Here is a 17,276-nt window from a genome sequence, read left to right as displayed (position 1 = left end):
CCCTGCTGACACTTGGATCTTGGACATCTAGCTTCCAGAATGGCAAGAAAATAAACTTTTCTAGACTACCCAGTATGTGGTAGTCTGTTATGGCAGCACTTAGCAAACTTGCTGAGCTTCCCCAATGGCTCAACAGGAGACACAGGAGACAGGGGTTCTTTCCTGGGTTGGGAAGATTCCCTGGAGAAAGAAATGGCACCCCACTTCAGTATTCTTGCCTGGGAAATCCCATGGAGAGCAGAGCCTTGTGGGCTACAGTCGAAAGGGTTGCAGAGAGTCAGACATGACTGACGACTAAGCACAGCAAGCTACGCACCCATGGACAGAAACCTGAGGGAGAGCCTCGTTGTGAATCTGTGAAAGCCTCTCGTAGGATTTTATCCCCTTGTAGGCTTTTTCCCCTAAGCACCACAAGACAACGGAGATGAAAACCTGCCTTTCTGACCAGCGCCCAGCCACACATCACCCTCAGGAAATGTCTCAGGGGCAAAATTAGCCTTGCACTTGGGCTTTTCCAGTTTCTAATTGGTCACACCAGCTCTGTGTGACTGTCAAAAATTCTGCTGGCTTCTTTTTCTTCTAGTACAGTCTCCCCTCCTAAATCAAGCCCACCAGAGGACAAAAAAAAAGACAATCACTAGTTCACCTAGGATGGGTTGTTACTGTTGCAGAATTTTAGTTTACCCATTCCTCTTTGCTCCTCAACTCTCTGATAGCTTTACAAATATAAATTTGCAATTTATCCATTTTATTTTCTACTTGTTGCAACAAAAACATTGGGATACTGCAAATTAATATATCTTACTTAGAAGTTAACGTTTTTATTAAACAAACTAACTGAATCCAGCAAAATATAAAAGGATATATCACAACCAAGTTGACTCTATTTCAGGAATATGACTGTTTCAACATAAAAAATTAATCAATGCCATTCACCATGTTAACAGGAGAAATGAGGAAAACTTATGATTATTTTAATACTGTAAGCATTGATAAAATTCTATATGTAGGTATAAAAAAAGACTCTTAGCAAACTATAGATAGAAGGAAACATCTTTAAATTGTTAAAGGGTATTTATGAGAAAGGGACTTCCCTGGTGGCTCAGTGATAAAGAATCCACCTACAATGCAGGAGTCGCAGGAGATGCAGGTTCTATCCCTGGATTGGGAAGATCCCCTGGGGGAGGGCATGACAACCCACTCCAGTATTCTTGACTGGAGAATCCCATGGACAGAGGAGCCTGGTGGGCTACAGTCCATAGGGTCATACAGAGTTGGACACAACTAAAGCAACTTAGCATGTAAGTACACATTTATGGAAAAACAAAACTACAGGAAACAGTACCTGACAGTGAAATATTTCACTCTGAAACAAGGAATATACTGAAAGTCCTATCTAATACAATAAGGCAAGAAAAATAGATAACAGGGTTAAAGGTAGAGGAAATAAAATTGAATATTTTGCATTCTTAGAAAATTAAATCCACAGATTGATACTAGAATTATTAGGTGAGGGCTTCCCTGGTGGTCTAGTGGTTAAGAATGTATCTGCCAATGCAGGAGGCATAAGTTCAATCCATGGTCTAGGAAGATCCCATATGCTGCCAAACAACTAAGCCTGAGTGCCACAACTATTGAGCCAGCACTCTAAAGTTTGGGATCCAAAACTACCGAAACCCATGCACTGCAATAAAGAGTAACCCCTACTCTCCAAAACTAGAGAAAAGCCAGCATACAGCAGTGAAGACCCAGCACAGCCAAAAATAAAAATAGATAAATAAAAAGAATTATTAGGTGAGTTAACAAATTTACAGGATACAGATTGCCATGCAAAAGTCAATGAAATTGTCCTTGTTGAGCATCAAACCATTAAAAAATGAAATCTAAAAAGATACCATTTACAATAGGATTAAAACATACCAATCACCTACAATAAATCTAAAGAAAGATGTGGAATACCTCTATACAGAAAACCTAAAAACATTTTTAGAGAAATTGAAAATGATCTAAATAAATGGAGAGATATACTCTTTTGATGTATTAGAAGATTCAAATTAGTACAGATGTCATTCCTCCCTGGGTTTACCTGTAGAGTCAATGTGGTCCCAATCAAAATTGCAATGAGTTAATTTTTGTGGAATTGACAGGTAGATTCTGAAGTGGAATGGGCTTCCCTGATATCTCAGTTGGTAAAGAATCCACCTGCAATGCAGGAGACCCCAGTTTGATTCCTCGGTCAAGAAGATCTACTGGAGAAGGGATAGGCTACCCACTCCAGTGTTCTTGGGCTTCCCTGGTGGCTCAGCTGGTAAGGAACCTGCATGCAATGCCAAAGACCTGAGTTCAATCCCTGGGTTGGGAAGATCCCCTGGATAAGGGAAAGGCTGCCCACTCCAGTATTCTGGCCTGGAGAGTTCCATGGACTGTATAGTCCATGGGGTTACAAAGAGTCGGACATGACTGAGCGACTTTCACTTTTCTGAAGTGGAAGGATAAAGAATATGTCAAGGGTCAAGACTAACCATGCACTCCTGTGAAAAATGTGTGAGGACAAACTCTACTGAATATTAAGATGTAAATCTAATTAATGCAGTATGATATTGGTGAAAACATTGACAAATAGATCACAGAATGGAGCAGAGGCCATATATAGACACCTGATTTATGACAAAGGTGTCACTGCAAAAGCGGTGATGGATTAGATTTTCCTATGAAAAGAGAAAGAAAAGAGACACCCTGCCATCTCACACCAGAAGCAAAAATCAATTCCATGTTGATTGTAGCTTCAAACATAAAAGATAAGGATTAGAAAGAGACAGCCCAGAAACAGACTCAGAAAGCGGATGAGAGATTTGCTTCTTACTTTTGAACGTTTTTCAACTTTTGTGCCGGCAGTGGGATGGTGAGGTAGTTACCCTCTTACAACACATCTAAGTGATGCTGAGATTTAGACTCCTTTCTTGAAATACAGACCCAAACTTGGGAGAGACACCTTCAGAGACCACTTCAAAATAAGCTCCTTCCTTTGTGATGAAGACTTTGAGGCCCAGGAGCTTCAGTGAACTACGACACCCAGGTTTCTTCTCCTCAGTCATATACAAACACAGTCCTATCCCAAATGGAGCATTTCCAGCCACTTCCAACATCTTGGATCCTACTCCATTAAGGACATTCCCTACTGCTCTTTCATGAGTCTGTACTATTTTGCTGCTAAAAAAAAAAAAAAGAATTTGGCAAATTCTCCTCCTTTCTAATATTTAATCTGTTGATTCTCCTTGGAGCACCAATATATTTTTGAAAACTTCAAAGGTGAGTAAATGTCCTAGGTATTAACTGTAGTACTATATCCCAACTGATACTGTTTATTAGAATGACTGTCAGTGAATATTCACTCTTGAATTCACCTAAATATAGCATTTCCCCTCATCAGAATTTTAGATTAATATCAGCAGATACACAAAGTCTTATTTCATTAATCTGTATGTAATTTTACTATTCATTGACATGGACATTTTATTACTAACTGTACTGTCTGGTCTAACATACGTTTCTTCTAGCAGGTAAAAGCACAATTAACAATGCTGTTCTTTGAAGACAGAGCACCTAATGGGTTCAACGATCAAACTTAGGAGATAGCCACAAAAGTTGCTGTATCTTAATGTTTCAGTCTTTATTTAGCAGGCACGTCCCTGCAATGACTCAAAAGCATTTTTAGACATGTCTGTGTAGTCTACTAAGTTTAAAATGGGTAACAGTTATTTATCATAACACATTATCAAAATTCGAAGATAGATTCTGAGACAGAAAAAGTTAATAATTGCTCAGAAAGCCACACAAGCCTCTATCACAGGCACTATTTGGCTGTTACCTATTAGAGTCCAGAACAGGCAACTCCATGGAGACAGAAAGTAGAGCAATAATCACCAGGGACTGGGTAAAAGGGAGAACGGGAATTACTGCAAATGTAGACAGAGCTTCTCTTTGGGGTAATGTAAATGTTCTTGAATTACATAGTGATGATGGTTGCACAATTTTGTAAATATACTAAAAATCACTGACTTGTATACTTTCAAACAGTGATTTTTTTAAATGATTATTTGGCTGCACTAGGTTTTAGTTGCATGACATGCAGGATCTAGTTTCCTGACCAGGGATTGAACCTGGACCCTCTGCATTGGGAGCGTGGAGTCTTAGCCACTGGACCACAGGAGAAGTCCCTCAAAGAGTGTATTTCATAGTATGTGAATTATAGCATAATAAAACTGTTATTAAAAGATCAATATCCTTTGTGCTACACAGGGAACTATATTGAGTATCTTATAATAACCTGCAATGGAAAAGAATCTGAAAAAGAATATATATGTGTAACTAAATCAATTTGCTGTACACCTGAAACTAACACAACAATGTCAATGATACTTCAATTTAAAAAAAATCAGTATCTCTCAACTGTAAAAATCAAAGAACTATACAAAACTCAATCCTAATTAAATTAATTAATTAAAAATTGATCAAGGCTTAATCTTTTAGAAAGAATAAGTTCTGTTATCTGACATTATTGAGGAAGACTGGTCTATTAATTAAAAAGGAAGTCATTGTATAAAGATATATACACACTTTGTAAACATTTTATTCCAACTTAAAACATAAAAGGGTACACAACTATCTTTTATAGAAGGCCAGGAAGTTTCCTTTAGGTTTGATTTTGCTAATTGGTGTTCTGCTATGTTTCTGACATAGACCACACTCACAGATATAATTTCCAGAATCGGTATTTTTATTTATTTATATTTTTTATTTGAGGATGATTGCTTTACAATATTGTGGTGGTCTCTGCCATACATCAACACGAATCAGTCATAACTATACATATATCCCCTCTTGCCACCCTCCTTCCCCATTCCATGCCTCTCTGTCATCGGTGGGCTCCCCGTGTTGTGCAGCAGCCTCCTGCTGGTTATTTATCTTACACAAATAGTGTATGCATGTCAGTGCACCCCAGTCCAGTACTCTTGCCTGGAAAATCCCATGGATGGAGGAGCCTGGTAGGCTGCAGTCCATGGGGTTGCAAAGAGTCAGACACGACTGAGCGACTTCACTTTCACTTTTCACTTTCCTGCATTGGAGAAGGAAATGGCAACCCACCCCAGTGTTCTTGCCTGGAGAATCCCAGGGACGGGGGAGCCTGGTGGGCTGCCGTCTATGGGGTCGCACAGAGTTGGACATGACTGAAGCGACTTAGCAGTCTGTTCTCCATGTCTGTGTCTCTATTTCTTCTCTGTAAATAGGTTAATCAGTACTATTTTTCTAGATTCCAAATATGTGTGCTAATATATATTTTTCTCTTTATGAGTTACTTCACTCTGTGTAACGGGCTTTAGGTTCAGACACCTCACTACAACTGACTCAAATTCCAGAAATGGTATTTTTAAAGCAGACCAGAACTCAGAGACACACGTGGAGAAATCTGAGTTCAGAATCCTTCCGTTTTTTTTCAATTCCCCCTTTAGAAAGACACTCCGTGCAAAATCAGATTCTCTTGGCCTCACTCCTCTCTTGTTCCAGCCACTGCTCCCATTACCATTCTGTGTGGATGGACTCTTGCAGACTTTGTGCCGGCACAACCTGCCTAACAACCTCACTCATATCGTGTTGCTCTGAGTTCCCTTGCTTCCTGCCCATTGATGTCAAGGTGAACTCAGCCTTGTGCAGTCTGCAAACTCATGGGAATGATGTGCTGAGTGTGAGCTTTGAAGAATAGCAGATGATAAGAATTGGGAGGATAAATTATTATCCATTTCCCCCCATCTTGTCCCTCACTTACTGCCTCAGGGGTTTCTGTGACTTCTCAGAAGTTGATTCATGAGATTAAGCATTTAGTCGCTCTTAGCCAGCTTGATATTAGGTTTCTTTCTGTGTCTCCTTCATTCCTCCTACCCCTCATTCCTGCAGGGATGTCACTCCTTATCACAGAAGCAGCACATAAGCTTTGTTTCAAGTTCTGTTTTTTAAAGCATTTATTTAGTTATTTTTGGCTGAGCTGGGTCTTCGTCGCTGTGTCTTTTCTCCAGTTGCAGTGATAGGTTTCTCACTGCAGTGCTTTCCCTGTTGTGGAACATGGGCTCCAGAGCATGGGCTTCAGTAGTTGTGATGCACAGACTTAGTTGTTCTGTGGCGTGTGGGAACTTCCCTGATCAGGGATTGAACCTGTCTCCTGCACTGGCAGGCAAATTTTTATCACTGAGCCACCTGGGAAGCCCCAGGCTCTATTTTTGAGGGAACCCAAGACTAAGACATCTCTCAATCTTTCACAGCTACTTTATCCACTCCTTATTTGACAGTAATTTTTAGTGACCTGATTATAGCAAGTCTTTTGAAAGTATATAACCTTTTTAATAGTAAAATCGAACTTTCCTTTTTAATTCTGTTTCATGGATTAATTTAATAAATAAATTATGTAATGACAGTAACACACATAGCTGACAAAATGAGGTTTAGAAAGAGCTGGCCCTTGGTAGGTATACCCATGAATATGCTGGAAAGCAGTCATGAGTCTGCAGATTAATTTTTTTCATTTTTGTCTATAGAAATTACATTTTTAAAAACTATAGTTGATTTATAATATTGTGTTAGTTTCAGGTGGTGGTGTTCAGTCACTAAGTTGTGTCTGACTCTTTGTGACCCCCATGGATTGCACATACCAGCCTCCTCTGTCCTTCACTATCTCCCAGAATTTGCTCAAATTCATGTCCATTGAGTCAGTAATGCTATATAACTATCTCATCCTCTGCCACCCCTTTCTCCTTTTGCCTTCAATATTTTCCAGCATGAGGGCTTTTCCAATGAGTCAGCTCTTCACATCGGGTGGCCAAAATATTGGAGCTTCAGCATCAGCATCAGTCCCTCCAATGAATATTCAGGGTTGATTTCCTTTAGGATTGACTGGTTGGATCTCCTTGCAGTCCAAGGGACTCTCAAGAATCTTCTCCAGCACCACAGTTCAAAAGCATCAATTCTTTAGCACTCAGTCTTTCTTATGGTCCAACTCTCACATCCGTGCATGACTACTGGGAAAAAACCACAGCTTTGACTACACAGATCTTTGTCAGCAAAATGATGTCTCTATTTTCTAATACACTGTCTAGTTTTGTCATAACTTTCCTTCTAAGAAGCAACTGTCTTTTAATGGTTTCAATCAGTGTCTGCAGTGATTTTGGAACCCAAGAAAATAAAATCTGTCACTGCTTCCACTTTTTCCCTTCTATTTGCCATGAAGTGATGGGACAAGATGCCATGATCTTAGTTTTTTGAATGTTGAGTTTCAAGCCAACATTTTCACTCTCCTCTTTCACTTTCATCAAGAGGCTCTTCAGTTCCTCTTTGCTTTCTTCAATTAGAGTGGTATCATCTGCATATTTGATTTTGTTGATATTTCTTCCAGCAATCTTTATTCTAGCCTGTGATTCATCCAGTCTAGCACTTCACATGATGTGTTCTGCGTATAGGGCTTCCCTAGTGGCTCAGACAGTAAATAATCTGCCTGCAGTGCAGGAGATCTGAGTTCAATCCCTGGGTCAGGAAGATCCCCTGGAGAAGAGGATGGCAATTCACTCCAGTATTCTTGCCTGGAGAATCCCATGGACAGAGGAGCCTGGCAGGCTACATTCCAGAGGGTCACACCAAGCCAGACGCGACTGAAGCGACTTAGCATGCACATGCATTCTGCATATAAGTTAAATAAGCAAGGTGACAATATATAGCCTTGTCATACTCCTTGCCCAATTTTAAACTAGTCAGTTTTTCCATGTCCGGTTCAGGTGTCTGGTTTCAGGTGTACAACAATGTGATTCAGTTATAGATCTATTTTTTTCAGATTATTTTCCATCATATATTATTCCAAGATTTTGAATATAGTTCCCTGTGTTGTACAATAAATCCTTGTTGTTTATTGATTTTATGTGTAGTAGTTTGTATGTTGGAGAAGGCAACAGCAACCACTCCAGTACTCTTGCCTAGAAAATCCCATGGACAAAGGAGCCTGGTGGGCTGCAGTCCATGGGGTCGCTAAGTCGGACACGACTGAGCGACTTCACTTTCACTTTCATGCATTGGAGAAGGAAATGGCAACCCACTCCAGTGTTCTTGCCTGGAGAATCCCAGGGATGGGGGAGCCTGGTGGGAGGCCGTCTATGGGGTCACACAGAGTCAGACGTGACTGAAGTGACTTAGCAGCAGCAGCAGCAGTTTGTATGTATTAATCCCATACTCCTAATCCTCCTCTTCCCTTTGGTAACCATAAGCTTGTTTGTAAGTCTATGTGTTTTGTTTATAGATTCATTTGTATTTTTTTTAGATTCCACATATAAGGGATATTACATATTTGTCTTTCTCTGTTGGAGCTGTACTTAGTATGATATCCTCTAGGTCTATCCATGTTGCTGCAAAAGGCAGTATTCCATTCTTTTTTATGGCTGAGTACTATCCCATTGTATGTTTCTTTTATCTTCTTAAACCAACTGTCTGTTGATGTCTTGTTATTGTAAATAGTGCTGCTATGAACACTGGGATACTCTTCACAAATTAAGAGTTTTCATCTTTTCCAGGTATATGCCCAGGAGCGAGACTGCTGAATCATATGGTAACTCTATTTTAGTTTTTTAAGGAACCTCTATATTGCTTTCCATAGTGGCTACACCAGTCTACATTCTCACCAACAGTATAGGAGAGCTAATTTTCTTCACTCTCTCCAGCATTTATTTGTAGGCTTTTTAATAATAGCCATTATGACAAGTGTGAGGTGATACCTCATTGTGGTTTTGATTTGCATTTCTCTAATAACTAGGGATGTTAAGCACCTATTCATGTGCCTATTGGCCATCTGGATGTCTTCTTTGGAGAAATGTCTATTTAGGTCTTCTGCCCATATTTTGATTGGGTTTTCTGATACATACTTGTATGAGCTGTGTGTATTTTGAATATTAACCCATCAGTTGCATCATTGCAAATATTTTCTCCATTCCGTAGGTTGCCTTTTCATTTTTTTTTTTTGATGGTTTCCTTCACTGTGCAAACGCTTTTAAATTGATTAGGTCCCACTTGTTTATTTTTGCATTTATTTCTATTGCCTTGGGACAATATTGCTATGAATTATGTCTGAGAATGTTTGTCTATGTTTTTCTGAGTTTTATGGTGTCACATCTTATATTTAGGTCTTTAAATCAGGTTGAATTTATTTTTGTAGATGGTGTGAGGAAGTTTTCTAATTTCATTGATTTATGTGTAGCTGTCCAGCTCTGCCAACACCACTTGCTGGAGACTTTTTTCTACCTTGCATTTTCTTGCCTCCTTTGTTGTAGATTAACTGGCCATAGGTGTGTGGGTTTATTTCTGGGTTGTTTATTCTGTTCCATTACTCCCTATATCTAGAATGCTGTTTTGATAACCGTAGCTTTGTAGTATAATGTGAAGTCTGAGAGTTAGTTATGCCTCTAGCTTTCTTCTTCAGGATTGCTCTGGCAATTCTGGGTCTTTTGTGGTTCCATATTATTTTAGGATTATTTTCTCTATGTGAAATATGTCCCAGATATTTTGATAGGGATCACATAAAATCTGTAGAGTGCTTTGGGTAGTATGGTCATTTTACTATATTAATTCTCCCAATCTGAGAGCATGGGATACCTTTCCATTCCTTTGAATCATCTTACATTTCTCTGATCAATGTTTTATAGTTTTCAGTGTACAGGTCTTTCATCGCCTTGGTTTAGTCGCTATGTTCAACTCCTGTGACCCCATGGACTGTAGCCCACCAGGCTCCTGTCTATGGGATTCTCCAGGCAAGAATACTGGAGTGGGTTGCCATTTCCTTCTCCAAGGGATCTTCCCAACCCAGGAATCAAACCCGGGTCTCCTACACTGCAGATTCTTTACCGACTAAGCTACAAGGGAAGCCTGTCATTTCCTTGGATATTCTTTTTTTTTTCTTGATGCAATTTTAAACAGAATTTTTTTGAAACTTCCTCTTTCTGATATTTCATTGTTAGTATAAAGAAATATAACAGATTTCTGTATATTATCCTTGTATCCTGCTACTTTTCTGAATTCATTTATTATTTGTAATAGTGTTGTGTGCTGGAGTTTTTAGGGTTCTCTAGATGGCAATGGTACCCCACTCCAGTACTCTTGCCTGGAGAATCCCACGGACGGAGGAGCCTGGTAGGGTACAGTCACGGGGTCGTGAAGAGTCGTGAAACGACTGAGTGACTTCACTTTCACTTTTCACTTTCACGCATTGGATTAGGAAATGGCAACCCATTCCAGTGTTCTTGCCTGGAGAATCCCAGGGACGGAGGAGCCTGGTGGGCTGCCGTCTATGGGGTCGCACAGTTGGACACGACTGAAGCGACTTAGCAGCAGCAGCAGCAGCAGATAGAGTATTTATCATATCATGCAGAATAATTTTGTCTGGCCATTTAGGAAAAAGTCTGGAAGCTTCTTAAAAAGTTAAGCCTATACCTAACATATGACTCAGCCATTCCTTCCTTAGTATTTAGCAAACAGAAATAACACATATGTCCATACAAATTTGTCTGCAAATGCTCATAGTAGCTTTATTTGTAGTAGCCAAAAAAAGGTAACAACTCAAATGTACATTAGCAGGTAAATATATTAACAAGTTTTGATTATGTAAGTATAATGAAGTGCTACTTAGCAACAACAAAAAATAAACTATTGCTACATGCAACACAAATGGATATCAAAATAATACTGAGTGAAAGCAGCAGGAAAAAAAAAGTACTTACAATGTAACTTCTAAATAAAATTCTAAAAATTCAAACTAATCTCAAGTGACAGAAATAGATTAGTGGTTGCCTTGGAAGGGAGAGGGGGCCCAGAGAAGCAGGAGGGAAGGATTACAAAGAAGCAAGAGGAGACTTTTTGAGGTGATAGATGTATTCATTATCTTGATTGTGGTGATGGTTTCATATACATTATACCTCAATAAACTTGTTTAGAAAATAAAAAATTTACGCATGGGCAAACACATGAAAATGTGCTTACTGTCATTAGTTAATAAGGAAATATGAATTAAACCACACCAAATATAGCTGCTGGGGAAAGCATACAGCTTGTTTAATATGCTTTCATGTTAGCGTCAAAAATTCACCTGACTTAGAAATAACATGAACTGGTAACTGTTACAGGAAAAGCTCATATTCTGTTTTATTACAGCGTTTTGGTGCCATCCTGACCAGTACCAGCAGTCATGTGGAAGTCTAAAACATCTCTTCAACAACTCAGGTTTTTTCTCAGACGTTGGTCTTCATTATAGGAAAAAGAGTTCCTTGGTGAGTGATGTATTCCATGTTTGAGAAAGAATAACTCAAGCTGAGTTTTGGGTTTCTTAACTATTATCACAGAGAAAAAATGTTTTCAGCAGTTCCTAGCAGGAGGTGGTATTAAAAAGGATAAAGGGGTAGCTCCGACAAGAGGGCTACTAGGCACAAGTAGAAATAGTCAAAGTATCGACTGGAAATAATACACCCACCACAAATACTAAGATGAAAAAGACTGACAAGCAGAAAGGTTGGAGAACGTGTGGAGCGATTGGAAATCCCCATGGTTGCAGGTATGTAAATGGTACAATCCTTTGGAAAAAAGGTCTGGCAGTTTTTTATGAAACTATACACCTAATCAAGGACCCAATGATTTCATACTTAGATGTTTACTCAAGATGAATAAAGACATGTATTTACACACACACGTACAATTTGAATAAGAATGTTCATGGTAGCTTTATTCATAATATCAAAAAAAAAAAAAAAAATTGTAAACAGCCCAGGTATCCATCAACAGGAAAGTGGAAAAAAAGACAATACTCAGCAATGAAAAGAAATGAACCACTGATACAGGCAACATGAATTAATCTTAAAAAAAATGCTAAGTGAAAGAAGCATTATACTTTGTATGATTTCATTTATATGAAGTTTTAGAACAGGCAAATTTAATCTGTGAGGCAAAATAATCAGAACAGTAGTTTTATCTGAGAGGTAGGTGGTGACTGCCTCGGTAGGGGCATGAGGAGACTCTCTGGCATGATTGTACTGTTCTAAATTTTGAATAGGGTTTGGGTTACACGAGGTATATGGATTTGTGAAAAAAATCATCAAATTTATATACATTTGTGCGTTATGTTGCATGTAAATATACACTGAAAAAATTAAAAGCTAAACTATAATAAACTATATAATAAATATAAATGAAGTATTAGGGGGATGTATACTGATGTCTGCAATTTATTTTAAAGAAAGTGAAAGTGAAGCCCAGTCATGTCCGACTCTCTGCGACCCCATGGATTGCAGCCTAAGAGGCTCCTCTGTTCATGGGATTTTCCAGGCAAGAATACTGGAGTGGGTTGCCATTTCCTTCTCCAGGAGATCTTCCTGACCTGGAGATCAAAGCTGGGTCTCCCGCATTGCAGACAGATGCTTTACCGTCCGAGCCACCAGGGAAGTCACAATTTATTTTAAATGCACCATAAAAATAACATGGATGGATAAATAATAAAACATGTAGAATAAAATGAATAATCCATGTGGTTGGTTATTTGGGTATTTACTATAAAATTCTGTCAATTTTGTTATATGTTTGAACATTTTTATAATAAAATGATGGGGGAAGATTCCCAGGTCTTATCTTCCTATTATATACCCTTGGCCTGGAATAAATTATTCTTTCCATAGGATAGAAACTCTATAGAAACTTAGGGACCAGAAATTAGCCCCTGCATACTTTCTGGGACTCTAAAAGGTAAGTCATACATGTAAACATTTTAAGAAAGGTAAGAAAATATAATAATTATTGAAAAGGAAGGCAAGTTACATTAAGAGTAATTACCAATACTGGTGTTTATTATTACCACAAAATCAGATGAGAGGATTACTTTTTGTACTTTTTAAAAAACTGACTTTTTCAACCATTGCAGAAAGAGCTATCTTTTATGTCAAGTTATATATATGAATTTCCTAAAGGAAATCAACCCTGAATATTCATTGGAAGGACTGATGCTGAAGCCTGGCCACCTGATGCAAAGAGCTGACTCATCAGAAAAGACCCTGATGCTGGGAAAGATTGAAGGCAGGAAGAGAAGGGGATGACAGAGGACGAGATAGGTGGATGGCATCACTGACTCAATGGACATGAGTCTGAGCAAGCTCTGGAAGATGGTGCAGGACAGGGAAACCTGGCGTGCTGCAATCCATGGGGTCGCAAAGAATAAGACATGACTGAGCATCTGAACAACAATATATGAATAGGCCAATGTGACCAACTTTGCCCAAAATTTGGATATCTAATCATCATTTTAAAAAAGACTTTTGAGCGTTTTTCTATATACCTAATATTATCATTGTTAACATGCTATATATGGGATAATATTACATCCTTTGCCTTTGGAGAGCTTTAGAGGAAATTTGGCGTAAGGTTGCATCAAACAAATCTGAATGCATTTCCCATCTCTGCAGGACCTTGGGCAAATTAACTTCTGTGAGCCTCAGTTTCCTCATTTGTAACATGAGGAAGGATAATATAGGTCATACCTCATATGGTTAATCTGAAATCTTAAGCGAGACACTTCATTTTACATGTATCACAGTGACTGACAGAAAGTGAAAGTCCCTCAGTCGTGTCTGACTCTTTGGGACCCCACGGACTGTACAGGTCATGGAACTCTCCAGGCCAGAATATTGGAGTGGGTAGCCTTTCCCTTCTCCAGGGATCTTCCCAACCCAGGGAGAGAATCCAGGTCTCCCGCATTGCAGGTGGATTCTTTACGAGCTGACCCACAAGGGAAGCCCAACTGACAGAAAACACTCAGTAAATATGTTATCATTAAGAATAACATATCACAAGAAACAAAACATTCAGCTGATGGAAAATGTAGAATACCTTACTTGTTTAAACACAGCGGTATCATCTTAAGATAGTTCTCAGATGCCTTTGTGAACAGACGAGTTTCTATCACTTCCTCAAAAGAAGGCACTGACTTAAACAAAGGGGAAACTCAACAAACCTCTTTTTAAGAAAATCTGATAGGACTGAAGTCTTAAGACATCCTTTTCTGAAATACTTCTGGAAATGGAGAGCAGGCTTTCTGCTTTTACATAGCACCACGCCTGCTTTAAAACCCACACATACTGGTTTTTCTTTTCTCTGATTTTTTTAATCTATTTCCTCTTATCGGACTTGTTTTTGAAGATATACATTCACTGGACAGGACTGTTTAGATATAGCTCATGTTTTAGTTGGAAGGTTGGGGCAATGTTCTAGCACATTATAACTATCCAACTTCTTTGTAATCACAACTGTATCTCCAAAAGACTCTGAAAGCCTCAAATATTAAATAGTACTACTATGTATGCTATTGAGAATGGATTTTTCAACTAGTAGATATAAAATGATCAGAATTTAATAGATGAAGATAGTTTTATTATCTTGCTCATGAGGTAATCACTTCTACTTTCCCAAATGATTATACACAGGAGCAGATTCAGCAAGATTTATTTTTAGCCAACATATAAATACTTACCCCTATTCTAAAATGTTGGCAATCTTCTTTTCTATTGCACAAATGACACTTTTAAGTTTGCTCCCTTTATTTCTTTTAAATTTATGGACTCTTTTACTAATATCTTGACTTTTTGAATAGCTAACACCTTTCTCTCAGCAGCCCTGTTGAGCACAATAAGCTTAAAATTTATCCGCAAACTTCAAGGGCAGGGCAGAATTCATATTATTCTTAACATACCAAGCCAAAACTGAAGGAAGAACTGGATAATTTTAATATAAATCATCCAAGCTAAAATCCCATATTTTAACTTTACATTTGAATCAGCAATGATTTTTACTGCTGTTTTCTCCCCTTCTATTTTTACTTTTTTTTTTTTTTTGAGTCTGAATCAGAGAATGTGCTAAACATGTGGCTTGCAGGCAGCTGGATTTCTCAAGTAGGAAGCACAAAGAAACATTTTCTCCCTTTACTTACTTGGGTTGCTTTTATTTACCATTCTTAAGAATGATTATCTGAGTTCAAGAATCATATTTCCATTGGTTCTAACAAAGAAGAAAAAAAATACTCATTTCACAATTAAGAGAGAACCAAAAGCTTTTTCTAGCTGTCAGTCAGTTTCCAAACTAATAAAAACTCCTGGGACTTTATCCATTCTTCCTACAGGGAGCAGAGCTGGTATAACCTGGGATACCTTTATCTTACTGCTTAGGTATAAAAATATTGCCTAAGCAGAACTGGCAGATTCACCAAATAAATAGAACGGTGAAATGAGTACAATATTCTTAGATGTATTAACAGCTAAACAGGCTATGTATGAGAAAAAAAAATCACTTAAAGCTTGCTTGAAATCTTTTAGATTAGTCTAACAGAAACACAAAAAACCAATGGGAACATCAAAGAGAAAAAAAACATGGAAAAGTCAACTTCTGCTACTACATATAATATCAAACACGTATACATATATCTATATTTTAAAAACCATGATGACACAGTTTTGTTTCCAAGTATGCTTTCATATTATAGATCTCATCTTCCATCCTTCAAGTCTGGTTGACAGGATACAGGATCTCCTTCTGTACGTTTTGTATCCTTCTGTCTATTCCTCCTAGTTTCACCAGTCAAAATTCCATGCCATCCTTTAATAACCATGCAAAACACCCCCTAATCAATGACCTCCAAATAATTAGAATTAACTTTCCTTCTCTGACCTTTAGTATTTTATATTTGCATCACCACCCACCTAAAAAACTGCAAAATGCTAGGCTTCTTGGGATGTTATTGTAAAAACCTTTATATAAAGGGAAGTCCTCACCACCTTGTATGGCCAGAGTTTAAAAAAGAAGTCACAATTGTCTGAAGTCAACACAAGACCTTTTCTGGAAAACACTGGAGAATATACTATGCAGATGATAAAAAAGAGGACTGGCCATGGCTCCTGGGGTGTTTGGCTAGAAGTCTCATAAGTTACATCTCAAAATTTAAAATTATCGTGATCTGTTTTATTCCTTTTGTCTGTGGTTTCTTCTTCTTCCCCAGGGTCACATACCATTTGGTAAACATAGCAGCTGAAGACCCTGCTGGGCTTCTGCTCTATGTGGAGCACCAAGTCTCTGTCAAAGTAGACTTCGTGGCTATATGTCTGCAATGAAAACACAGGCAAATGGGATTTCCTCTTCACATAACCATGTTCAATACTGTTTCATTAAGACGTCACAGCATCTTTAGAGATGCTCAAATATATACTTGAAGGCAAAATAGTTGCCAGAAATAGTTTATTTTTCATTATTTATGGATATGCAGATGATTTATGAGAGAAGCATTACACAAAATATTAAGAATGAAGAGTTCTGGACTTAAGTGTCTGAACACCCAGATTTTACTGTCAACATTGCTACTGTGACTATGGGCAAGTTGCTAAATCTTTCACATTCTCCACTGACAAAACAATGACTGGATAAAGTAACATCTACTGTTCCTTACAACTTTTATATTCCATATTACTCAAAAGAGACAAATTTTCAAGAGTGCTTGAAAACTCTACATGATCAGAAGTCTCTATTAAGTAACTGTGGGGATTCAATACAGAAAACAGAATTTTTATTTTTCAAAACATTACCAAACTTATAAAATGGGAGAAAATCAGACTGTGGTCAGATAGCATGTCTCAGGAGAAAACATGAAGCTTCATCTTTAAGACCATTGGTAAGCAGGCATCCTCTACTTTCTAGGGGAGAAAGGCTAAAGAACTCATTTTGTCATGTGTGTAGGAAAATCTCTTTCACATGGTCATTGGTATAAGTGAACCTGGACTGATATGAACACAGTGGCATCTGTTCCAATAAAAGTCAGCTATAAAGAAAACTCTTACAACTTTGTATTCTGTGGACTCTACTCACCACATCCCATGACTCCATGAGTGGAATACTTTTAAGTAAAGTTCCATATTCATTACAGTGGAAATCCAGGTGAGCTTTTCCTTCAGCATCTATTTGAGTAACAGCTACCACAGAAAGCAAATCCAACTCATCTTCATAGTCGACAATTTTGAAAGTCTTAGGGAACAGAAGACAAAGTAAAATAAAAGAGGGGCAAAATCCAGTTTTGATTATTTCTACAGTTGTGGCTTAACTATTCTAACATTATAAAACTATGTAGAAAGAAAAAGAATGGGTGGGAGCATAGGCAGAAATGTATCTCCAAAGGCTGAGCT

The 17,276-nt window shown here is 38.2% G+C and overlaps 1 protein-coding gene across 4 annotated transcripts in view; it reads right to left on the bottom strand.

Annotated features, from left to right (window-relative positions):
- Nucleotides 1-11,767: 11,767 nt before the first annotated feature.
- DCAF17 (DDB1 and CUL4 associated factor 17) overlaps nt 11,768-17,276 on the bottom strand; it is a 29,698-nt gene continuing 24,189 nt past the window's right edge. For 3 of the 4 annotated variants that reach the window (XM_070358374.1, XM_005887579.3, XM_070358360.1), the window contains exons 13-14: nt 16,963-17,118; nt 11,768-16,205 (exon numbers count right to left, since the gene is read on the bottom strand). In XM_070358374.1, the coding sequence (XP_070214475.1) occupies nt 16,038-16,205; nt 16,963-17,118 (324 nt within the window). In that variant the 3' untranslated portion in view covers nt 11,768-16,037. The remainder of the gene's footprint in view (nt 16,206-16,962; nt 17,119-17,276) is intronic. The other variant, XM_070358367.1, reaches the window with a different exon arrangement.

The sequence above is a fragment of the Bos mutus genome, chromosome 2 (assembly GCF_027580195.1).
Source record: "Bos mutus isolate GX-2022 chromosome 2, NWIPB_WYAK_1.1, whole genome shotgun sequence".
In the NCBI taxonomy this organism is placed as follows: domain Eukaryota; kingdom Metazoa; phylum Chordata; class Mammalia; order Artiodactyla; family Bovidae; genus Bos; species Bos mutus.
The sequence above is the reverse complement of the archived record's forward strand: the minus strand, read 5'-3'. Positions and strand labels throughout refer to the sequence as shown.